Below are 27,368 nucleotides of genomic sequence, written 5' to 3'. Positions count from 1 at the left end.
TAAGTGGAAGAATCTTACTATCATATTTCTAATTTTATCATGTAACAAACAGACTGCATTTCCAGATGTACTTTTGCTCTCTTTTTTATAAAATACACTATATCTGTTTGTTTATAATGGGACATTATTTTTATCTTCCTATTTATGGGACAATACTGAATCTAGTTTGTTATTAACTTTGAACTAGAAAAAATGATATTCAGAATGACATTTTATTGTCAGGTGTGTGTATGTATCCTGCATTTCACAGATTTTGTGCATGTATTTTAATGAATTAGAGGGCCTCACAAAATTCATCTATTCAGTCCTCTAGTTTTATGAATGGGGAAGCAGTTCAAGAGAAATTAGATCCACAGATATATTGTGAAACAATGTCATTGCTGAATGTGACCATTATATGTTGAGTTCAGAAACAACACTTAAAAAAAGGACAAATCTAAGATTCTGTTTTAAAAATGATTCTGACAGAATTTGTACTTCAAGCCAACGTATAACTGAATGGAAATTGGTATATTCTTTAATACGCTACCATTTGTATTATAAAGAATACAACTACAACAGTATTTATAACAAAGCGAGGCAGTAATGATTTGCAGATATACTCATTTCTTTTTTTCCTCCTTACCAGACCAATACTGACTTTCAATTTATTCATCTAATATTTATATTTGAACTGGACCATACACTGAAATGTTCGATTCTGTATTACTCCATATGCTGATTTGTATTGTCAAGTGTCTGTATTACTGATATTTTGTACACAGACCCAGACATACACATATTTATGAATGTTGAGTGTATTAACTTTTAAATTTAATCTCCTAATATTCTAATTTGTATTTCAAAAATTCTTTTCCTCCAGTTTTTGTATTATCTTACATTGATACATAATTTTCCTTATTCATATTTGTGTCTGTGACCATGAGCTGCTCTGTACAATATTGTAAGAAAAAATTTTAAATTAAGTGATATTTACAACATATAACAGGAACAAGATGTGCTACCAGCTTCATACACCTTTTGCACTAATTTTTTCCCTACAAAGCAACATATGATCTACTATTATTTCAAAAACAATGAAAAACTATTGGAAAATAAATAATAAATTTGAATTGATATATATGAATGTGAATTTCCTTTAACAGATGCCTTATTATGTAGTCTATATAAAAGTTAAAAACTAAAAAACTCTTGCTAGAAGAAAAAAAGATTTAATTTGAAAGTGCATTTGGAGACTTTAAGACTTTAATTTTGCATTTACATAAAAGTCTTTGTGATATTTTTAATTAACTGCCCAATAAATCTTAAATTGGTTTTGAAAGTTACAAGAAAAAATTGACTATTGCTAAAAAGGAAGATCTTCTGCACCCTCTGCTGGTATGTTTGCACAACTACAGGTTATTTATTTTAAACTTGGTCATTTTCTTTTTAGTAAAAAAATAAAATTTGAGGCAAATCCAGTGATTTTAGTATTTAGAAAACAAATAAACTGTTATAAATGAAGCATTCCTTTCAACTAATAACTGACTTGTTTGGTTCGTTTACTAGCCTTCGAAAGAATTATATGATGGCATCAATTTATTGTCAATGTGTAAACGTCATAATGTCACATGCTTCCAAATCATATAATTCCAATTTATTAGCCAACTATATAATCTGTGGTGGTTTAATGTGTGTATTATGGAAATACTAAAACATTAAAAAGATCGTGAAGAGCCTAGAACAAATTATTTGTGTCTGAACTATCACTGACAACAGTTAGATGAATTATCATATGGTAAAGGAATAGTGAATTTTTTAAAAGGATGGAAGTAGCTTTCAATAGTGAAATGAAATAGAATTTGAGTTTTTACCAAAGTAAATTTCAATTTATAAACATACATTTTGGACTGATGGTCACATAAAACATGAATTTTAGTGTTAAGAATGTAGGTTCATGAAAAATACAAAGTCTTTATATTAATGTAAGGATTCTTGGCACTTCTGTAAGTCTTATTTATTTAAATACTTTGTGTTACAATTTAAAAGATTTGAAGAGTTTATTAAAACACTCAGAATTGACTTTTGTATGTTGTCATATTTGGTCAGATTATTTTTATAAAAATAATTTCCCACATTCTCATTCTCTTTCAGAGGCAGCTACTTTATTTTTGTATATCCTTCAAATTATTTTAACACATTTACATGCCTATAATTACGTAATGTTGATAGGCCATATGTTTTTATACTATTTTAATTTGAATTTTGTAAGTTTTAATTATAAAAGTAATTCATGAATTTATTTTCATTGTTGAAACTTCATATTATTTGTTACATTGGTGCCCCCATTGATGACAACCCCCAGTACAAAAGCCCTCTTCAAGGATAATTCCTGTTCACACTTTGAAGTACATCCTTCCAGATTTTTTCCTATGCATTTACACACATATGTATCTGTAGACTATTATTTAAAATTTTTCATAATACATTTGTAATTTCCATAAATTATATATAACATATCAGTCAGGTACTTGATTTTATTAATTAAACGCCTTGGAAATTTTTTTGTCAGATATCTTTTACCCTATGTGTTTAGTTCTTGTCTGTTATGCTGTGGAATAGATAATACCGTAGTTTACTTTTTCAAGTCTCCTATTAATGGACATTTATATTATTTTTAATTTCAACTGTTATAAACCTGCCTTGAATGTCTCTATATATGTTTCTCATGTTTCTGTGTGCAGATATGTGAGTATTATTCTAAGGTAAATGCTGAGAAGTGAAATTACTTACTTTGATATTTTGATACATAATTTTCTACAATGATCTTAACAATTTGGACTCATGCTTCATAAGTGTCTATAGGTACTCCTTCATTCATTCAAACTTGATATTATTTAGTATTAAAATGTTATGGGTGAAAAATAGTGTCTGTGGTTTTCTTGATTAATAATGGAGTTAAATATCTGTTCATATGTTGATTAGTGATTTGTGTTTCTTCCATGAAATTCTTGTCTATATTCGTTGTTACCTTTTTTCCTGTGTGTTGTCTGTTTCTTACTGGCTTGTAGGAGCTCTTTCTGTATTCTCTAATTACTAATGGGTTTCAATATGTTTTTATATATTCACTGGTAATTTGTATATCTTCTGGGATTTGCATGTTCATATTTTTTGCCCATTTATTTTTCTGTTTGAATTGTCTTATTCTTCCTGATTTATAAGAATTCTTTGTATATTCCAGATATCAATCCTTTGCCAGTTTTATATGTTTCAAATATTTTTCCCATTCCTTAGAGAAATAGTTGACTGGCATGGAATACAGAGGACCTGCCAGTGTCTCGAGGTATCAATAAGTGTTCCAGATCCCATGGGATTCATCTGAAGCTAGATGTCATTTTCAGCCACATCCTTGATTAGCTTTACCCCTGTTCTATCATGCCTTCTTTCCTTACCTTCTCTTGAGAGTAATTCTCTAATAAATTGCTTGAATAAAGATTCCTTGCTAAAACATAAACAAGACGAAAAGACAGCCCTCAGAATGGAAGAAAATATTTGCAAAGGAAGCAACTGACAAAGGATTAATCTCCAAAATTTAGAAGCAGCTCATGCAGCTCAATATAAAAAAAACACACAACCCAGTCCAAAATTGGGCAGAAGACCTAAACAGACATTTCTCCAAAGAAGATATACAGATTGCCAACAAACACATGAGAGGATGCTCAACATCACTAATCATTAGAGAAATGCAAATCAAAACTATAATGAAGTATCACCTCACACCAGTCAGAATGACCATCATTAAAAAAAAAATCTACAAATGATAAATGCTGGAGAGCGTGTAGAGAAAAGGGAACCCTGTTGTTGGTGGGAATGTAAATTGATACAGCCACTATGGAGAACAGTATGGAGGTTCCTTAAAAAACTAAAAATAGAACTACCATACAACCTAGCAATCCCACTACTGGCCATATACCCTGAGAAAACCATAATTCAAAAAGAGTCATGTATCACAATGTTCATTGCAGCTCTATTTACAATAGCCAGGACACGGAAGCAATCTAAGTGTCCATCGACAGATGAATGGATAAAGAAGACATGCACATATATACAATGGAATACTACTCAGCCATAAAACAAAACGAAATTGAGTTATTTGTTGTGAGGTGGATGGACCTAGAGTCTGTCATACAGAGTGAAGTAAGAAAGAGAAAAACAAATACCGTATGCTAACCTGGGGCAGGATGGGAATAAAGGTGCAGATGTAGAGAATGGACTTGAGGACACGGGGAGGGGAAGGGGAAGCTGGGACAAAGTGAGAGTGGCATAGACATATAGACACTACCAAATGTAAAATAGATAGCTAGTGGGAAGTAGCCACATAGCACAGTCGTAGCACAGGGAGATCAGTTCGGTGCTTTGTGACCACCTAGAAGAGTGGGATAGGGAGGGTGGGAGGGAGGGAGACGCAAGAGGGAAGAGATATGGGGATATATGTATGTCTATAGCTGATTCACTTTGTTATAAAGCAGAAGCTAACAGCACTGTAAAGCAATTATACTCCAATAAAGATGTTAAAAAAAAAAAGAATTCCTTGCTTAGGCTCTGCTTCTAAGAAACCTAACCTACAACATTGGAAGGAATTTTTTTTCCAAAATAATATTTTAAGACCAAACCAAATTCTCCAATGTAAGAAGTAATAAAATTTTCTTTATTAACAAACATATATACTTTTGGATGTGTGCTATCCTTTCTAAAGTTGCATACTTGTTATGACATTCTCATTGTTCAACAAATTTATCAAATTCACTCTTTTGAGAATCATGTTCAGGGTCTGAGACCGTCTTTGCGTATTCATAATATTTTAGTTATTTGCTTCTTTAAGTCTGGATTATTTTGTTGAAAGTAAAAGAAATAATACTGAATAAGTGAACTTAATATTTACTTAATAAAGAATTGAAATGAATGTAGGCAGTTATATATATGTGTATTAATTAGCGTATTAATTCCAAGCCCCAAGCGCATTGACATATGGGTACTCTGGCCTCTAACCTTCCTTTTTTGTCCTATTCAAGATTGACTGGAAATGACAGTATTATTGGTCTACTAGTAGACAGAATTAGAACTTCAGCTGAGAGAAGTTGGGGGAGGTTATAAGCTAATTAAAGTGTACTTGGCTGTGAAATAGTACAAGTATGGTTAATTTTTCTTGATAATTTATAGTTATTAAACATTTGTCATGTGCTAGACCTTGTTCTAAGTGCTTTTAGGTTTTACTTATTAGATCATCACAAAATCTTTAAGGTAGTTGCAACTATTATCCTCATGAAGGCTCAGGGAGTTTAAATAACTTTTTAAGCCACTCTGAAGTCACACAGCTCTTAGGTGTAATGCTGAATTCAAATCGAGATATTTTTGCATGAGAGTCTTCCTTCTTAACGGTTATGCATTCATTGTGTATAAATGCCAGAACATAAACTATAACGTTAAGTATAAATGTAGTCTCATTATTTACTTAAGCCTGGGTCACATGTAGATACGACTTTTAGACTTTTTTCTTCTTTCACTACTAACTTCTGTCTAATTTCTGGTCAAAATCCATTCTTTCTCTCTATGTTTCTCTTCTCCCTCTGTTGTCTCTTCTGGTCAATGAAGAACTGAGATTATATCTGGCTGGGTTTCAAGATTACATGTCTTTCTAAATATGTATTATGGTCCCTGTCCTTCTGTTAATTCAGACAAGGAATGCATCTTCTTCCCTAATTCCTGCTAGAATAATCTCTTTGAAATATATTCCCCTTCCCTATTGTAACTGTTCCCATTATCATGCAATTTAGCACCATGCACTCTCTTTCTCTTTTTACCTAGGAGATTGATTTATTGATTTACAGATCCAGTAAGGGACAATCTCTCTCTGCTTACATGCAATTTTTAGGGTCAAATCATTTTGATGTAAGCAACATTTCTGATATATGCAGTTATTTGTATTATTTTCTTCTTTATAGTTGAAAATAACTTACTGTACTCAGTGTGGCTAAATTATATGCAAATTTAATAAATTGTTAATTAAACATATCCAATCAATTATGTGATTTCTAACTCTTGCTATCTTTGGCTGACAGTCTCATTCTCTTCCCTGTGACCGATCAATAACCCACTTGGTCCTGATCAGTCATCCTTTTAATGTATCTCATATTGTCCTCACTAACCCTGCTGGTTGAAGTGGCCCTTGTCCATGTGTGTCAGTGATTTATCGTTAAAAATGCCTCTATTAGTTCCATATTTATTTAAATGAAAACAATAAAACATTTTAGAAATACATTTAAAGATAAATTACATCATAGTTAAAGTAAAATTAGGAGTATGGGATTAACAGATACACACTACTGTATATAAAATAAATAAGCAACAAGGATTTACTGTAAAACATGGGGAATGATATTCAATATCTTGTAATAGCCTATAATGGAAAACAATCTAAAAAATATATATAAATATAACTGAATTACTTTGTGGTACACCTGAAACTAACACAATATTGCAAATCAACTATACTTTAATTTTATAAAAAAGATTATTGAGATGTAAATTACATGAACTTTGTAATAGAAAGAATCTGAGCTGGAGGGCTTTCCAGCTAAGCCATAACACCTATCAGGACTCATTTAAATCTTCATCAAAATGACATAATTAGATAAGATTGTCTTGGAAGCTTATTCAAGCTATTATCTATTTAATTTTGGTGAAAATTCATCAGTGTCCTTTGATATGTTTTCATATGATTTGTTTTCTGCCATTGCTTTCTTAATGTTGAAAGTTGTTACCTAGAGAGTATTTGGTTTCTGTGAATTTTTATTTTCCATTTTCACAATGTATCATTGATTTTCTTTTAAGTGTGGTCATTTAGGCTCTACCTGGGTTATTTTCTGATATCTTTTCTCAGAGAGAATAGAACAGACTGTATTTAACTTATGCAACATTCCCCACAAACACTTCAAATATTGGTCATTGTTTTAAAATTCCAATAAAAATGTATACTTTAGGGATGTTTATCATAAGGGGTTAGAATACTGACCCCAATTTATACACCTCCACCTCCCCCCAAAATTTTTGATGATTTTTTAAACAGTGATTGGGGCAGGTTTTGAAAAGTAGCTCATTTTCATAATCACTCTATGTGCTGTAACATCATGCACCACTTGCTTGAATGCATTTCATTAAAAAAGGAAGAAAGTGCAAATTTACTCTATACCAAGCAGAGTGTTAAGTTTCTTTGTGATGTTGTACCTTCCATCCTTAAAAAAAAAAATCACTATAAAATAATTATTATCTGTGTTCTCATTCATGCTACTGGTAAGTGGCAGAGCTTGGATTTGAAACCAAAATTTTTTTTATGCTGATTGCACGTCTGTGTAAAGGGTACTTTGTGTAGGCTTGTTTTTGCAATAATATACCACTAATTTTGGGAGAGAGACAAAGGATACTCACTACTATCTCAGATGTGGGACATCAGGTCCCTCCATCATCTTTGGCTCGTAGTGAAAAACTATGAGGGCTGTCCAAATTCTAGGAAAACAGAAAAATGACAGGAAAGAAAAAGATTAAGGGGGTTTTGTTTTGTTTCTCTTACCTGCACAGATAGACATACCTGTTTTTGCATATGGTAATCAGTTTCCAAGATGATAGCTGTGAAACCCTTCAAGGTTATTTTATGTCTTGGTTAATGCCTTTGGAATTATGGAAAAAAAAAGTATAATTTTTTTCAGTATATCTTACTTCTTTAAGGTATTTTACTTTTACTCTAATATTAAATAGGTAACAAATTAATGATCCATAAAACCCCTTGAACTAGAATTTACATCTTTCTCAACCATGCCAATTAAGAAATTCATTGTTGATTTGATGATATATTGTTATTCAACTTGTTAATAACATTGTCTTCAAATGTTAGCAAATTATAGATATTGATTTTACAGTTTGAAAAACTTTTAGTTAACTCATGACTCTAAAAGTTGTAATTCAACATAATTAACCTCAAAATTGAAACATTTCATTTTTGGTAGTGAGACAGAAAGTATGTTTGTGTTTGAAATACTGTTGTGTTCAAGTGAAAACTTCATTTTATGAAATCCATTGACTCTATAAGTATTAATTGTGTATTAGGCACCTGGGGTCTCAAAGCAAAGCAAAAATGGCCTTTGCCATTAACAGACTTAAGGTAGGGACTTCCCAGGTAGTGCAGTGGTTAAGTATCCACCTGCCAATGCAGGGGACACGGGTTCGATCCCTGGTCCGGGAAGATTCCACATGCCGCAGAGCAGCTAAGCCTGTGCGCCACAACTACTGAAGCCCACATGCCTAGAGCCCATGCTCCACAACAAGAGAAGCCACCGCAATGAGAAGCCCGCGCACTGCAATGAAGGGTAGCCCCCACTCGCCACAAGTAGAGAAAGCCCACATGCAGCAACGAAGACCCAATGAAACCAAAAATAAAATTAATAAAAAAAAAAGAAGCTTAAGGTAAAATAGTAAAGTCAGATAGATAAACAGATGTTTACTATGTAAGGTAATAAATACCTTACCTTACAGGATGCATAAATGAGGAGTGCATAAGTCCAAAATGGAAGAGAGTAGGAAGGGGGATCAGAGATGGCATTCTGGAAGGGACCATCTGTAGAAATAGGAATTTTACCACATCACAGTTACTGGAAGGGCATTCCAAGCAGATGGTTCTACATCTGCTAATGCCTTGATGGTGAAAGCAAACAGAAAGTGGCAAGTAGTAATCAACGCAATTGGAGAATGAAATATGAGACATAGATTTTAAAGTCTTTATAAAGAATATGGATAATTCCAACCTATAGATATTTTGTCTCTCTCATTTAGCTGAAATAAAGAACTTCATTTAAAAGACTATCTGCGGATAAAGTGAAACAAAAGATTTTTATCTCCAATAGATTTTATATCTATTCCATGTCATCCCATTCAATGTATAAATATCTCTGTGTATCTATGATGTTTTTACTTAAATTAAGACAGATATACTAGTAGCACATATGTATTGTAAATGGAAGTCTGGTTGTTTTCATTAAGAATTTTATTGTAATTCTTTTTTCTGAAAATTTTTCATTAGTCTAATCCTTTGAATACTTGCCTAAGAGACATGGGATTTATTCACTCTTTTATTTTTGATTGCTGATACAAATGTAAGAAATACTAAAAAAAGGTCAAGAAATATTTCAGTATACATAAATTCTGAAGATATTTCAAAAATAGTGGTAAATATCTTGACATGAATACATTGAAGGCCATAGGTTCACCACCGGCTGCAAATCACTGTGGTTGATAATGCTATTATTAGAGCAAAATTATTCACTGGGCATTGAATGGAAATAAATCTTGCCTATAAATAAAATCACAGCTGAGAATGATGTTAATTAAAGCATTATTAAGAGTGAACGTGTAAACAAAATTGTATTATTTTTTGTATCCATTTCAGAACATCTAAGCTGGGAGAAAATGAGATAGTTTTAATTTATGAAAGACTTCACAAACTAAAATGTCTTTGTATTTTAAGCTTTCTTCAGCTAAAGCCTTGCAAGGATGCTTAAATGTTTTAGAAGTGGTTCACACATAGTTTGATTTAAATTCAAATTCAGTGAGTGCAATTAAAGATCATCCAATAAAAATCATGAAAGGCAAATTGATTTTATATCATTCAGAACAAAATATCAAATATTTAAAAACGCGTATTTGAAAGAAAATATTTTCCGTTTTTGTCATACACTTCCTCAAGGACATGAAAGTATTTTACTTGATCAATCTAATACTTTATCTGCAAGAATGATAAAATGGAGGGCCTGTCATTTTATGTAGTATTTATTATCGTTAGATAGCTTTGGTTACAATAAATAACAGAAAGAAACAGCATGATTCAAGTTGACAAAGCAGGGGTGTACACATTATAGTTAAGGAATTAAGTGAAATTTAGAAACAAAGCAAAACAATACAAAATAGGAAACAGATCATGACACATTATAAAAACCAGTGAAAAACAGCAGTCACCGAAAGAGAAAGATCTACCATACAACTAGTAATTTCTGAAGTGGAAGCATATCTGGGCCTTCGGCAGCCTAAGCTCTTGGCTTTTCACTCTAGTGAAAGCAGTATATACCATGCTGATTATGAACTGACCCTGTGGTTAGATAATGCTTAGTTTCTTAGTCCTGCTTTAGCACTTATCAGCTGAGTGACATAGGCAGCTTATCTTTCCGCTGTAAAGTGACCATAGTAATATCTACTTCTATAGTTACAAGCATTAAAAGAGATAACCTGTTTCACGTACTTGGTGCATCACAATTAATGAAGTGCAGCTGCCACCTTCTCCTCGTCCTTCTTCTTTGTCTTCATCATCAATACCCTGACATTAATATGGTTCATAAATTTTCTTTGCTTCTGCTTTTCTCTGCATGTAGTCTCCACTTGTCTTAGCATTACCAGTTGAATTAGCTTTCATTTGTCTTTTCTTCAACTCATGGCTGTGGTTTCCTCATAACTTTATCTTGTATATAACTCTAATGTAGATCCTTTATGATGTAGTTTACTTTCCTCTTCCAATGGTCTAATTATCTCTAAACTTACTAAATCATAATCGAAGGGGAAGTATCTGTTCCAATTGGTTTTTTCTTTGAGTAGAGATTCTAGGGTCAAGTCATACCTTCGTCTGGTCTGTGACTCTGTTAAGCTCAGATCAATTACTTGTTGAGCCCCATGGTACATCTGGTGCTGGCCACCAGAGGCAGTGGTGGGGCATTTTACCCAGAGAGCATTGATGGTGGCTGTCATATGCCTACTAAATCTAAATAAATAAACATAAAAAGTTAAGATTAAGCAATTTACCAAATTATAGAACTGGTGTGAGTAGTAAGGCTGAGCCTTGAATAGCAATCTCGTGTCTCCCAATACAAATTTAGACTTCAAATATTCTTGGTCATTGTGAAGTTGTGGCACCATTATAAAATTTCTATACAAATGATTGGATATTTTGCTACATAGAAATTCAGAAAATTCTTTGTCAGAATTTTACTATTATTTTAGTATAACAAATGCTGTGTCATGAATGAAAAACCAGTATTATGTTTTAAAATGTCTTATTTATAATTGACTTGTATTAACTTGTTCTATTTGTCTTTTCTCAGGTTGCTAAGTTGGCTATCGCAGTGCAAGCCTTGGAGTCCCAATGGGGGACTCCAGATCAAGACGATCTACTCTGGTCTCCCGGTTGCCAATATTCAGAAGGAGTATTAGCAGAAAACATGATTCTCTTCCTTCGTCACCCTCCTCCAGTAATACAGTCGGTGTCCACAGTTCGTCTCCTTCCAGCACTAACTCAAGCTCAGGTAGCACAGGTAAACGCAGGAGCCTCTTCCGTACTCCTTCCATTAGCTTCCATCATAAGAAGGGGAGTGAACCTAAGCAAGAACCTACCAACCAGAACCTTAGTATTTCAAATGGTGCTCAACCTGGTCACAGCAGTGTGCAAAAACCGAGTTTGGAAGAACATACTAAAACCAGGGGAAGACATTCTGTTGGTTTTAGCAGTTCACGAAATAAGAAGATAACAAGGTCTTTGACAGAGGATTTTGAAAGAGAAAACGAGCCCTCGACTAATAAGAATGTCTTTATAAATTGCCTGAGTTCTGGCAAAAGTGAGGGGGATGATTCTGGATTCACAGAAGAACAAACTCGCCGTTCTGTTAAGCAGTCAACAAAGAAGCTTCTTACTAAATCTTTTTCATCTCACTATAAATTTTCTAAGCCAGTTCCACAGAGCCAATCCATTTCATTGGTACAGCAATCTGAATTCTCACTGGAAATTGCACAGTACCAAGAGAGGGAACCTGTATTACTAAGAGGTTCTCCATCTTGTTCTGTGGATGTAACAGAACGGGCGGGAAGCTCGTTACCATCTCCACTGCTTTCTGCTGATTTTACTACAGCGCAGACACCTTCAGAGTTCTTAGCCTTGACTGAAGATTCTGTGTCTGAAGCAGATGCATTTCCTAAAAGTGGAAGCATGGCATCCCACTGTGACAACTTCGGCCACAGTGATTCTACCTCGCAGATTTCTCCCAATCCTGCTGCTGCTACAAAGACAACAGACCTTATGGGAACTGTTCCCTGTGCAATTATGTCTCCTGGGAAATACAGGTTAGAAGGTCGGTGTAGCACTGAATCTAAATCCTTACCAGAAACCTCTGCTGCTAATCAGAAGGAAGTGTTATTGCAAATCACTGAACTACCTGCTATGAATGCGAGTGACTCAGAGATTCATCTATCAGCAGATACAAGAAGAGGAGAACATACGGTGATACAAAATGGTGAAACAATGTTGGCAACAAGCTCCCCAAGGAAACTTGGATTTTATGAGCAACATAAAGCAATAGCTGAACGTGTTAAAGGGATCCATCCTATTTCAGATTCAAGGATAATACCCTCTTCCGGTGATCATTATATTTTAAACAAAACATCATATGGATATGATGCAAATCCTGCCAAAGGTATGATGATTTTCTCTGTATAATAAATGATATGAATTATAATTTTCATTATAATTTCTTCAATTTTCTTATTCTATCTCACGGAAACTACATTTTTCTTAGTTTTCACTCTTTAATCTTCTGTCCTATTTATAATTTGTCTTAAATCATTTCTCTGCTTAAACTTACTTCATTCGTATCATGCTGAAAATGTAATTCATCCATGCTACTTATTTTTCTTGGTTGTGTAATTCAGATTCTGACCCTCAGAAGAAAGTGGAAGGAAATTAATTTTATTTACAATGTGGCTTTATCTAAGATAAGGGCCATCTTTTTTTTATAGTTCATGATAGAGTATTGGTATTTCTTAGTTAAAGAATAGATATAGCCCAGACACAATCATTATAAAAGAAATTCGTATAATTAAAATTCTTTTTCCTATTTTAACAAAGTTTTTATTATTAAATAGGATCCATGTTTTGGCACAGAAAGAGGGAGGAAAGGTTGATTTACTCCAGTCTGTTATTTAACAGAAAACATGGTTTTTCAATATAAAATTCAGTTCAAGAGAATTGTTGAATATATAATACCTCCTGGCTGTATTTGACATTTTTTATTCTTTTTTTTCTGTACTGTGATTCCTACTACCACTGCTGCCGCTTTTGCTGCTACTACTAACACTAATAGTTCTCCCAACAATATGTCCATTTACTGTTCTGTGCCCTTTGGATACATTAATTTATTGAATCCGGAAGTGATTGAAATCGCTACTATTATTCTAACTCATTCTACAGGCAAGATGATTGGAGCACAGATAGGTTAAGTAATGTGTCCAAAGTCACAAAGTTCATAAGTAATTGTTTAGGATACAATCCCTATGAGGTAGGCACTAGTATGTTCCCCATTTTATACATGAGAAAACTGAGACCAAGGGATTATACAGCTGGTAAGTAGCACAGCCAAATTACAACTGTCTCAATCCAAAGATCAGGCTGTTTATGACTAGGTTGTAGTACATGTCATGACCCAGGCGCTTTCCAAAACATTAAGAATAATACTGAAATATTAAATAAAATTTGTAATCAGTGAAATTATATATTATATAATGTCAAGAATCATAAGTTTATCTGACTTACCTAACTTGTCTCTCCATGAATATAGCAGTTTTACAGTTTTAAATGCATGACTTAATTTTCCAACTGTCTTCATATTTTTTCACATTTGATACAAAATCACTTTTACACATCTGCCTACTTTTTTCATTTTTTATCTTGGTAGCCTTGCTTGTATTTTGGGATTTAGTTATACCTGCTTAATTCTTTAACTGTAGTATAATTATAAGAATGATAATGATGATGATACTGTGTGCCCAAAGATGTGCTAAGCAATTTGCATGCACTGTTTTACTTAGTACTAACCAAAGACTTATGTGGAAGTTATTAATGAGTAAGGTTTAGGATTAAGTTAAATAACTTCATGAAATCACATTGTTAGCAAACGGTGGACCTCAGATTAGAATGTAGGCAGTTTTTTAGAAAATTGCACCCAAAAAGGTAAAAGTGTAATTATTTTGATTATATCTAATTCTTATTTAGAAATGGTGACTTGCCTCAATGTCAAACTGAATAGAGTAAATATTTATCTCTTTGGAAACTAGGGAATGACCAACAATTATCTTGCTGATTATTAATCTGTTGACTGAGATCCTAATAGCAAGCCATTTAACACATTAATTTCACTGAATTTGACACCATGATGCCTGTTCCTGGACATTAGGTGATAATTCATAGTATCTACAACTTGTAAAATAGAAAGAGACAGGCAAATAAGCTGGTAATGCCAAAAAGGAAAAGTTGATTGCATACTATTCTTCACTTTCATCAATAGGAGATATTTATCTGCTATTCATAAAGATTTTATAATTTAGAAGTTTCAAGATTTTAAAGCCATTTAGACAAATGTATTTTATGTAAGAAAGAGTTGTCAAATTCCATAATACTAAGTTTATTCTGTATTTATTGTGAAATACGTTTAAGCTAGTATTTAATATGCATCTGAATGTGCTGGGTGTACATTCATTTCAGAATTATTAATGGAAGGTTGACCTCTCTGGCAACTTAACTTTTACTCATTGACTTAAAAAGTTACTGAAAAAACTGCCATATGTTGGCTTAATAGGTTCTAGCCAAGAGTCTTTAAACTCATAGATGAGCCCAAACAGAACAGTTTCATTCATTCATTCATTCAACAAATATTGTTTTGGTACTGTTTTAGGCACTAAGGGTATATCAGTGAACAAAATGAATAAATTCCTTTCTTCATGAAGCTTACCTTCTACTGGGAATACTCAGACAATTAATATACAAATAAATAAATGTCAGATGGTAATAACTGCTGAGGATGAGTTTAAAGCAGAAAAGAGGATTAGGAAGTGGGGGGTGTGATTGTAGTTGGCATCTTTTTAACTTTATTCAAGTATAATTGGCAAATTAAATTGTATATTTAAAGTGAACAAAGTGATGATTTGGTATATGTTACATTGTGAAAGAATTTCCCCCCCCCCCCATCAAGTTAGTTAATATATCCATCACGTCACATATTTACCTTTTTGGTTTTTGCTTTTGAGAAATTTAAGTTCAACTATAGTCACCTTGTTATACACTAGATCCTCAGATCTTATTTATCTTATAACTGAAAGTTTGTACCCTTTTACCAAGGCAACCACTTTTCTACTCTCTGTTTCTATGAGTTGAGCTTTCTAAAAAAGATTGCACATGTAAGTGATACCATGCAGTATTGGTCTTTCTCTGTTTGGCTTATTTCACTTAGCATATCTTCAAGATTCATCCATGTTGTCACAAATGACAGGATTTCCTTCTTTTTTAAGGCTGAATAATATTCCATTGTATGTAGATACGGCATTTTCTTTATCCATTCCTTTTTTCTCATACTTAGGATGTTTCCAGACCTCTGCTATTGTGAATAATGCTGCTGTGAACATGGGAGTACAGATATGTCTTTGAGATAGTGATTTTGCTGCCTTTGGGTATATTACCGGAAGTAAGATTGCTGGATCGTATAGTAGCTCTATTTTTAATTTCTTGAAGAACCTCCATAATGTTTTCCATAGTGGCTGCACCAGTTTACATTCTCACCAACAGTGCACAAGGGTTCCCTTTTTTCCATATGCTCAAAAACATGTGTTGTCTTGACTTTTTGATAATGGCCATCCTAATGAAAGGTGATATCTCACTGTGGTTTTGATTTGCATTTCCTAGATGATTAGGGATGTTGAGCTCCTTTTCATGTACCTGTTGGCCATTTGTATGTCTTATTTGGAAAAACGTTTACTTAGGGCCTTTGCCCATTTTAATTTTTTTTTCTTGCTATTGAGTTGTATGAATTTTGTGTATATTTTGGATATTAACCCCTTATAGGATATATGATTTGCAAATATTTTCTCCCATCCAATTGGTCCAATTGGTTGTCTTTTATTTCTTTCTTTTTTTGTTTTCTGTGCAGAAGCTTTTTAGTTTGAAGTAGTCCTACTTGTTTATTTTTGCTTTTATTTATTTTGCTCTTGACATCAAATCCAAAAAATCATTATCAAGATGAATGTCAAAGAGCTTATACCCATGTTTACTTCTAGGAGGTTTACAGTTTTTGATCTTAACTTTCAAGTCATTAATCAATTTTAGTTGATTTTAGTGTGTGGTATAAGATAAGGTCCCAGTTTCATCTTTTCGCATGTGACTGTCTATTTTTCAACACTGTCTATTGAAGAGACTATCTTTTCCCCATTATATATTCTTGAGTTCTTTGTCAAAAATTAATTGCCACATTTGCATGGGTTTATTTCTTGGCTGTCTCTTCTATTCCATTGATCTATGTGTCTGTTTTTACACCAGTACCATACTGTTTTGATTACTGTAGCTTTGTAATATAGTTTAAAATCAGGAAGTGTAACGCCTCCATCTTTGTTCTTCTTTATCAAGATTACTTTGGCTATTTGGGGTCTTCTTTGTTTCTGTACAAATTTTAGGATTTTTTTTTTTTATTTCTGTGAAAAATGTCAGTGTAATTTTGATAGGAATTGCATTGAATCTGTAGATCCCTTTGGGTAGTATGAACATTTTAACAATATTAATCTTTCCAATTCATGAACATAGAATATCTCTTTATTTTTATTTTCTTCATTTTCTTTCATCAATGTCTTTTATAGTTTTCAGTGTATATATTTTTTGCTTCCTGGATTAAACGTATTCCTAGGTATTTTATTCTTTTTGATGCAACTGTAGATGGGATTGTACTCTTAATTTCTCTTTCTTTCTTTTATTTTTTAATTTAATTTAATTTTATTTTTTTTTTTCCCTCAAGACTGCTTTGGCTATTCGGGGTCTTTTCTGTCTCCATACAAATTTTAAGATTTTTTGTTGTCGTTCCGTAAAAAATGCCAATGGTAATTTGATAGGGATTGCATTGAATGTGTGGATTGCTTTGGGTAGTGTAGTCATTTTGACAGCATTGATTCTTCCAATGCAAGAACATGGTATATCTCTCCATCGGTTGGTATCATCTTTGATTTCTTTCATCAGTGTCTTATAGTTTTCTGCATACAGGTCTTTTTTCTCCCCAGGTAGGTTTATTCCTAGATATATTATTCTTTTTGTTGCAATGGTAAATGGGAGTGATTCCTTAATTTGTCTTTCAGATTTTTCATCATTAGTCTATAGGAATGGAAGAGATTTCTGTGCATTAATTTTGTATCCTGCAACTTTACCAAAATCATTGATTAGTTGTAGTAATTTTCTGCTGTCATTTTTAGGATTCTCTATTTATAGTGTCATGTCATCTGCAAACAGTGACAGTTTTACTTCTTCTTTTCCAATTTGTATTCCTTTTATTTCTTTTTCTTCTCTGATTGCCATGGCTAGGACTTCCAAAACTATGTTGAATAATAGTGATGAGAGTGGACATCCTTGTCTTGTTCCTGATCTTAGAGGAAATGCTTTCAGTTTTTCACCATTGAGAATGTTGTTTGCTGTGGGTTTGTCATATATGGCCTTCATTATGTTGAGGTAGGTTCCCTCTGTGCCCACTTTCTGAAGAGTTTTTATCATAAATGTGTGTTGAATTTTGTCAAAAGCTTTTTCTGCATTGATTGAGATAATCATTTGGTTTTTATTCAGTTTGTTAATATGGTGTATCACATTGATTGATTTGCATATATTGAAGAACCCTTGCATCCCTGGATAAATCCCACTTGATCATGGTGTATGATCCTTTTAATGTGTTGTTGGATTCTGTTTGCTAGTATTTTGTTGAGGATTTTTGCATCTATATTCATCAGTGATATTGGTCTCTAATTTTCTTTTTTTATTGTATCTTTGTCTGGTTTTGGTATTAGGGTGATGGTGGCTTTATAGAATGAGTTTTGGAATGTTCCTTCCTCTGCAATTTTTTGGAAGAGTTTGAGATGGATGGGTGTTAGCTCTTCTCTAAATGTTTGATAGAATTCACGTGTGAAGCCATCTGGTCCTGGACTTTTGTTTGTTGGAAGGTTTTTAATCACAGTTTCAATTTCACTACTTGTGATTGGTCTGTTCATATTTTCTATTTCTTCCTGGTTCAGTCTTGGAAAGTTATACCTTTCTAAGAATTTGTCCATTTCTTCCAGGTTGTCCACTTTATTGGCATAGAGTTGCTTGTAGTAGTCTGTTAGGAGGCTTTGTATTTCTACGGTTTCTATTGTAACTTCTCCTTTCTCATTTCTAATTTTATTGATTTGAGTCCTCTCCTTCCTTTTCTTGGTGAGTCTAGCTAATGGTTTATCAATTCTGTTTATCTTCTCAAAGAACCAGGTTTTAGTTTTATTGAACTTTGCTATTGTTTCTTTGTTTCTATTTCATATATTTCTGCTCTGATCTTTATGATTTCATTCCTTCTGCTCTCTTTGCGTTTTGTTTGTTCTTCTTTCTCTAGTTCCTTTAGGTGTAAGGTAAGGTTTTTATTTGAGATTTTTCTTGTTTTTTGAGGTAGGCTTGTATAGCTATAAACTTCCCTCTTAGAACTGCTTTTGCTGCATCCCATAGGTTTTGGATCATTGTGTTTTCATTGTCATTTGTCTGTAGGTATTTTTTGATTTTCTCTTTCATTTCTTCAGTAATCTCTTGGTTACTCAGTAACATATTGTTTAGCCTCTATGTGTTTGTGTTTTTTACGTTTTTTTCCCCTGTATTTGATCTCTGATCTCATAGTGTTGTGGTCAGAAAAGATGCTTGATATGATTTCAGTTTTTTATTTTTACCTGGGCTTGATTTGCGACCCAAGATGTGATCTGTCCTGGAGAATGTTCCATGTGCACTTGAAAAGAAAGTGTAATCTGCTGTTTTGGGATGGAATGTCCTATAAATATCGATTAAATCTATCTGGTCTATTGTGTCATTTAAAACTATTTCCTTATTTGTTTTCATTTATTTTCATTTTGGATGATTGGTGTAAGTGAGGTGTTAAAGTACCCCACTGTGATTGTGTTAGTGTTGATTTCCTCTTTTATAGCTGTTAGCAGTTGCCTTATGTATTGAGGTGCTCCTATGTTGGGTGCATACATATTTATAACTGTTATATCTTCTTTTTGTATTGATCCCTTGATCATCATGTAGTGTCCTTCTTTGTCTCTTGTAACATTCTCTATTTTAAAGTGTATTTTATCTGATATGAGTATTGCTACTCCAGCTTTCTTTTGATTTCCATTTGCATGGAATATCTTTTTCCATCCTCTCACTTTCAGTCTGTATGTGTCCCTAGGTCTGAAGTGGGTCTCTTGTAGACAGCATATATATGGGTCTTGTTTTTGTATCCATTCAGCAAGCCTGTGTCTTTTGGTGGGAGCATTTAATCCATTTACATTTTTTTTTTTTTTGGTTTTATCCTTTTCCTTCTTCTGGTACATAGCCCTATGGTACATAGCCTTTTCATCTTGTCTATCTTTCTGTGAATGTGGTTTTCATTCGACTGGCTGCAGGATTGTAGTTCTTCTTGCTTCTGCTGTCTGCCCTCTGGTGGATCTTCACAAATTTTTGAAAAGGTGTTTGGGAATTCCCTGGCAGTCCAGTGGTTAGGACTCTGTGCTTCCACTGCAAGGGGCACAGGTTCGATCCCTGGTCAGGAAACTAAGATCCCGCATGCCTCGAGGCGCAGCCTAACCAGCCTCACAAATGCATAAGCCAATTTCTTGCAATAAATCTTCTTAATATAGGTCTCCTACTGATTCTCTTTCTCTGACTGACAGATTTTTGTACTGGAGGTGGTTCTAGAGGAAGAGGATCTTAAGGATGAGTTTGTTAATTTCTCTTTCTCATAGTTCTTTGTTTTTAGTTTCCATTTTTACGTACAGTGAATGGGGTATTACTCAAAGTAACATATTAACAAAAATTAGGGAGTAAGCCATACAGCTATTTGGGAGGAGTATATCAGTGCAAAGGGTATTGGGTAAAGATTCTGGGGCTGGAGTATGCCTGCAATGTTGTAGAAACAGCAAGAAGTCCAGTATGCCGTAAGCAGAGTGAACAAGGGGCTGGTGGGCAGTAGAAGATGAGGTTAGAGCGATGAAGAGGTGAGCAATGGGAAGCCCCCTGTGTGGGGGTCTGGAGTAGGGTCATATCATGAGGAACCTGGTAGCCCGCTGGAAACACATCAGCTTTAGTATTAGAGAAGCGATCGTGATCAATCTCACTTATGTTTTAAGTGTATCATTCTGGTTACCTTGTAGAAAATAGATTGTGTATTGGTTGGGGAGAGGCAGGTAGGAGTAGGCAGGGGCAGGAGGCTATTAGGAAGTATTGCAGTAACCAAGGCAAGCCCTGATGGACTTTGTGCCAGAAGTTAGTGCGAGAGGTGGTGAGAAGTGATCACATTCTGTATACAGTTGAAGGTAATGAGGACAGGATTTGCTTATATGATTTATGTGAGGTATGAGGAAGCCAAGGATGACTAGAAAGTTTTAGAGGCTTCAAAGTGATTACATAGTTAAGTAAAGTACCACTACTAATTCAGAAAGTTTTTTGTGATTGAGACTTGTTGAATGACACTAAGAGTTTTCCATTTACTTTCAGTGGAACATTTATAAAAACTACATTCAAGCATTTATATTAATTTTTATTTATTTATTTTTTAAATAGTTCTTGCCAGTAGCCTCAGTCCATACCGTGAAGGAAGATTTATAGAGAGGCGACTGCGATCCTCATCAGAAGGAACTGCAGGGAGTAGCAGGATGATTTTGAAACCAAAAGATGGAAATGTAGAAGAAGTTAATAGTCTAAGAAAGCAAAGAGCAGGTTCATCATCTTCAAAAATGAACAGCATGGTAAGTATATACATATACCTGCATATAATAAAATAATCCCATATATTACTGGCAAGTTCATGCTCCTTGCAAATTGAAGCATTAGTTTCAGGTGTGCAGCAAGGTGATTCAGTAAATATACTCTCTCATATTCTTTTCCATTATAGGTTATTACAAGATATTGAATATAGTTCCCTGTGCTGTACAGTAGGTTCTTGTTGCTTATCTGATTTATATATAGTTGTGTGTACACATTAATCCCAAATGCCTAACTTATCTTCTCCCCGTCCCCTTTGGTAACCATAAGTTTGTTTTCTATGTCTGTGAGTCTATTTCTGTCCTGTAGATAAGTTCATTTGTATCATTTATTTAGATTCCACATATAAGTGATACCATATGATATTTGTTTTTCTCTATCTGACTTGCTTCACTTAATATGATAATCTCTAGATCCATCCATTTTGCTGCAAATGGCGTTATTTCATTCTTTTTTTATGGCTGAGTAATATCCCATTTTGTGTAATGTATGTGTGTATATATACACATGTGTATATATGTATATGTATGTGTATATATATGTGTATATATATATATACATCTTTTTTATTCACTCATCTGTCGATGGATATTTAGGTTGCTTCCATGTCTTGGCTATTTTAAATTGTGCTGCTATGAACATTGGGGTGCATGTATCTTTTTGAATTAGAGTTTTCTCTGGATATATGCCCAGGAGTCAGATTGCTGGATCATGTGGTAATTCTGTTTTCAGTTTTCTGAGGAACCTCCATACTGTTTTCCATAATGGCTGCACTGACTTATATTCCCACTAACAGTGTAGGAGGGTTCCCTTTTCTCCATACCCTCTCCAGCATTTGTTATTTGTAGACTTTTTAATGCTGGCCATTCTGACTGATGTGAGGTGATACCTCATTGTGGTTTTGATTTGCATTTCTCCAGTAATTAGTAATATTGAGCATCTCTTCATGTGCCTGTTGGCCATCTGTATATCTTCTTTGGAGAAATACCTATTTAGGTCTTCTGCCCATTTTTTGATTGGGTTTTTTTTAATATTAAGCTGTATGAACTGTTTGTATATTTTGGAAATTAATCCCTTGTCGATATTATCATATGCAAATATTTTCTCCCAGTCCGTAGGTTGTCTTTTTGTTTTGTTTATGGTTTCCTTTGCTGTGCAAAAGCTTTTAAGTTTAATTAGGTCCCATTTGTTTAATTTTGCTTTTATTTCCATTGTTCTAGGAGACAGATCCAAAAAAATATTGCTGCGATTTATGTCAAAGAGCATTCTGCCTGTGTTTTCCCCTAGGAGTTTTACAGTATCTGGTGTTAAATTTAGGTCTTTAATCCATTTTGATTTTATTTTTGTATATGGTGTTAGAGAATGTTTTAATTTTATTCTTTTATATGTAGCTGTCTCGTTTTCCCAGCATCACTTATTGAAGAGACTTTCTTTTGAAGGAAAAATTGGTTTGCATAGTTGATATCACAAGTCAGAGAGGTTAAGTCTTCACTTGAGATGCTCATGGGTCACAACACATAGAAGCACACCAGGATAGCAACCCTTAAAACCTGTCTTTCTTGCTTGCATGGAAGGTTTGACATTCTCCATCCTAGAGCAAGACCCTGGGATATACAGTCTAAGAAAAATGTTGATCATGAAGACAACCTCTGACAACATCATTTCACACCATTTCTCCATCTCTAGCCACCTAAAAAATGTCCTGTTGTCAACCACACATATGCCAGTACCACCCTTAGACCCCTTAGTGCAGGGGTCCCCAACCCCCGGGCCGTGGACTGGTACTGGTCTGTGGCCTGTTAGGAACTGGGCCGCACAGCAGGAGGTGAGTGATGGGCCAGCGAGCGAAGCTTCGTCTGTATTTACAGCCGCTCCCCATCGCTTGCGTTACGACCTGAACCATCACCCTGCCCCCCGGTCCATGGAGAAATTGTCTTCCATGAAACTGGTCCTGGTGCCGAAAAGGTTGGGGACTGCTGCTTTAGTGGATCCTATTCTTCCTATCTTTCTACAGTTCCCACTTCACATAGGGTGAGACTCCTTGAGGGTCAAGGTGATATGCCCATGCAAAGCTTTAACACATTCCAGGTGACCGAGATTCCAGATTCCTGGTTCAAATTGCGGAGGCCTGCAGATGAGGGTGGAAACGGGGTGTGTAGAGGAGGGTGGGGTCTGAGCTTGCACTTGTGAGCTGGGGTGTCTTAGAGGTAACTTGTATTAGCTCCCTCACAGTGTAGGATACAGCCAGAGTGGGGAAAGATGTGAGTGGACTGCAGCCCGGGAGGTCCGTGAGGCCTCAGGCCTCACAAATATTGGGGTGGGCTTGCCTTTTGAATTCCGTTTGCTCCCTTTCTCACGTGTCCTTTTTCAGCAGTGTCTTTGATTTTCTAGTGTTTAACACTGCTTCTTTAAAAGGATCTATCCACCTACCTACTTACATGTGAAAAATGCTCGAAACTAAATCACTTATATCTATATATCTTAGACAATTATGTTTCAAATGGAAACATTAGGTCATCTAGTTCTGACAATTGCAATGAGAAGAAGCCTTAAGTTACTGAGGCAACACTGAGTGATAGCAAAACCATTGTGTTTGAAGTTAGAGGTTCTAGCCATTAGGTCAGGCTTGGCCAGATTTTAATCTTGGACAAATCATCTACAGAACAACAAATGATAATGGGTTTCTTGCTTCTTTTATGCTAAAAAATGACTGTGTATTTATATTTGCGTATATAGAAAGATATTACATTATATTATATTTCATCTTTCTTTCTGTTCTTTGCGTTGAAAATATTATATTATTATTGTTGCAATTGATTTTTTTTGTCTAAATATAAGAACATGTTAAAATAGATTTCCAATTGATACAACATTAAAAGTTATGGCTAATGAATTATTATGAAACATCTATTTTCACCAAATTTCTATTATTCCTTTTTAAAGACGTATTTATATTAATAAGTGTGCCCTGTTTATTACTTTTGCCCAAAGTTGGGCCTTTTACTTATTCTTTTTATATCTCGTGTTTTTCATACTACGTTTATATAATTCTCATCATAACATCACAAAATCGTTATTCTTCTCCTCAGATACACTTTCAAGATTTAAAATTTTAAATGTCAAATATAAAAATGTGATTTTGTTAATTTATTTGAGGCTTTTTATAAATTTTCAAAAAGTATACTTGCAGTGATATAGATCGTCCACTAGATGGCATGATTACACCATTGCCATGGTAGGGGAAACGCTATGGAGATTAGACGGAAACTTGGTTAAACTATTGTACAGGTTCACTGGATTCACAGGTAAAACTTGTTGAAATAAATACTGACACCCTTGAATTTCCACACGAAATGTATCGAAATTACTTTATGACTTTCTTCCTTAGGACTTTGCAACTAATATCTCGATCTTTAATTAATTTATAGTGTAATAGTTAATTTAACATGCATACAATGTATTATTTAGCTCTTAGCAATATAAGGAAGAAATGCTAGGATTTTTAGGTAATTTTAGCTATATGTGAAGCAAGTGACATATGTTTAGGAAATGATAGCTTTATGTGTGAGAAGATGCACACATTTTCTATATTCCTCTTCCAGAATAATTCAGGTGAATATGTGTGTTTAAGAATGCATCCATGGTTCAGTTATTCTTTTCTTTTAGAGCAATAGTAGTAACATGTATTTTTAATACTTATTTGAACCAAGGGACTACTCTTAATGCTTCTCATATATTATCACATTCAGTCCTCACAATATTATGAACCGAGTGATTCTTTTACTGATCACGTTTTGCAAAACAGTAAAATAAGGCACTAAGAAGATAAGCAACTTGCCAAAAAACACAGATAGTAAGTGGCAGAAATAGGATTTAGATTTGGATACTCACTGTCTAGCTTTAAATCCTACATGCTTTGGGGGGAATGTAATAGATTTAAAATTAATTTTTCATTTTTCTTGCATTATTTCTGTATAATGAAGTTAACACATTTAAGGCAATCTATGCTTGCTCTAAGTCTAGACTACAACCCTCTGTAAGGGATACAAAAAATAAACAAAATGTAGTACTTATTCTGGATTTAAAATGTGGTAATATGTCTTGATATGCTGATGAATGGTATCAATGTCTTTACTGAGAGATAGCTCATCCAAAAAGGAACTTTGTCACAAAAGAAGATATTTATACTTAGAAGGAACTAGAGTATTTCATATAGGTCATGAGGATTTAATTCTACCAATGGTGTATGGCTCTGTTTATTAAGATGCAGAGGGTTCCTGTGAATGACCAAAAATATTCCCTAATAGGTGAGATAGACCACAATTCTAGTGTTCTTGTACACTTTGGGGATATTTCAGTATAAAAGGGAAAGGGCAGGATGTATTAACTCTTTGAACACCAGTGGCTCAGAATAAATTGGACTTTGCTTAAATTTATTTCAAGAAATAAATACATATGTAACAATTTGATGAGCATTCAAATTTATTATATATCTTCAAACTGCTTTAAATAAAGACTTCCCTTAATTTTTCCTCTGAGTAACTTTCTTGATACTTTCCTTAGGATGGCCCAAACATTTAAAAACAACTTTTCTAGAAGTAGGCTCTTTCTTTCCAGGAACTTTCCCTCCAGATTGTGATGTATAAGTGATTAAATGTAAGGATTTGTCTTGGTTTGTCCAGCAGCTTCACACAGTGAAGTCTGACTCTAAATATTTATGAGATCACCCCGCTCTAGAAAAGTATTAATTGAGGATAGATTTGTATGTGTTAAACAATATATAGCACCTGGCATCACTAGAGGAAGGAAAGTGCCTGAGTGTATGAGGAAGGATGAGCCAGGCTACAGAAGAGCAAACAGCCTCCAAATTTTAGTGACTTTATAATATAGATTTATTTCTCGCTCCGGCTATGTGTTCATTGCAGAAGGTGCTGGAGTTCCATTCAGTATCTCCTCCTTCTGTATCCAGGCTGTTGAAGCAGCAGCTGTTGCAAAACACTGCCTTTCACTGTGGTAAAAGATCTCTGGAGACTGTACCCCAGTAATAAATGCTTTACCTGTGAGAGACTCACTTCATTTCCTGCTGAGCACATCTAATCACCAGGCCCAAACTTGCCACAAAAGGGGCCAGGGAATAGTCTCTTGCATGTGTCTGGATGATGTAGACCCAGATATGTATCATGGGCACTAATGACTCTGATATTCCCTAATAGTTTATTGTATCTCAGTTCTTTTAATTAACTGAGATTTCCTGCTTACCTCCTCCCTCCTTGTTGTCTTCAGGCATTTGATGGGCATAAAGTCATTTGATTTGATGCCTCACACTGAGCTGGTCATTGTGTTTCAGAAAGAGGAAAACATCTTTGACATTGAAGGATTCATTTTAACCACAAGTTTTTTCCTTTGAGACGTGCTCTCTTCCTGACTTAAAGGCCTTGAGATGTATATCTAAATTAACTTTACTTGACTCCCGGTTTGGGAATATTACTATATTTGGAAATACTTGTTTTTATTACATTAAAAAGCTGGCTTGGAAAGTTGTGTTAGCTTTAGCTTACTCAGCAAATGCATCCACAAAGTTCCCCGGAACTATCTGTGCTGAGCGATTCTGACAATTCACTTATGGCCACTTTTACTCTGACAGCTTAATTCCTCTCATTTGCGGTTTGGCATCCTGTTGCCTTTGTGTAGAAACTGTGAATAGCGTAGTAAAAACATGAACTGTAGGACTTCTTCGCTAGAAGAACAGACCAGATTTATATTTGAGAAAAAAAACCAGTTACTTGCATATCAGCAGCGTCTCATGTTGTATCTTAATTCTTTGATATGTTGAAATCTAGAATTTAAATATTATTGACAATAATTGATTAAGACTAATTAAGCCCTATGCTAAATAGACAAGCACATAACTATGCATCCACTCTTCTTCTGGGGCTGTTTTCTCCTGTGTTAGCGTTTTCTTCATTCATTCGTCCATTCATCAATTCATTCACAATTTCTTTCAATAAATATTTATTTAGAACTTACTTTGAAGATGCAAAGATGAAAGAGACAGCCCTTTAGGATTTTAGAGTTCCAGACTGGGAGATATTAACCTAATCTTATCAATACACCAGATTTAAGCATTTTGACCATCTTAAAATTCAGAATGGGTGGGGCATGCTTGATTTGGATTGTGACCATTGCTATCAAAAGTAAAAAAGGATTAGAAAAGGGCACATGGGGCATCCCTGGTGGCACAGTGGTTGGGAGTACGCCTGCCTATGCAGGGGACGCGGGTTCATGCCCCGGTCTGGGAAGATCCCACATGCCGTGGAGCGGCTGGGCCCGTGAGCCATGGCCGCTGAGCCTGCGCGTCCGGAGCCTGTGCTCCGCAGCGGGAGAGGCCGCAGCGGGAGAGGCCGCAGCGGTGAGAGGCCCGCGTACCGCAAAAAAAAAAAAAAAAAAAAAAAAAAAAAAAAAAAAACGGGTA

General features: G+C 34.5%; 1 protein-coding gene across 1 annotated transcript in view; it reads left to right on the top strand.

Moving 5' to 3' along the window:
- Positions 1-27,368, top strand: part of CCSER1 (coiled-coil serine rich protein 1) — a 699,033-nt gene that overhangs the window by 143,252 nt on the left and 528,413 nt on the right. Inside the window, exons 2-3 of the mRNA XM_024736231.1 lie at positions 11,175-12,536; positions 20,696-20,880. Of these exons, the coding sequence (XP_024591999.1) occupies positions 11,216-12,536; positions 20,696-20,880 (1,506 nt within the window). The 5' untranslated portion in view covers positions 11,175-11,215. The remainder of the gene's footprint in view (positions 1-11,174; positions 12,537-20,695; positions 20,881-27,368) is intronic.

The sequence above is a fragment of the Neophocaena asiaeorientalis genome, unplaced genomic scaffold, assembly GCF_003031525.2.
Source record: "Neophocaena asiaeorientalis asiaeorientalis breed wild unplaced genomic scaffold, Neophocaena_asiaeorientalis_V1.1 scaffold7, whole genome shotgun sequence".
NCBI classification, from domain to species: Eukaryota; Metazoa; Chordata; class Mammalia; order Artiodactyla; family Phocoenidae; genus Neophocaena; species Neophocaena asiaeorientalis.
Note: the sequence above shows the minus strand (reverse complement) of the source record. Positions and strands in the feature narration are given on the sequence as shown.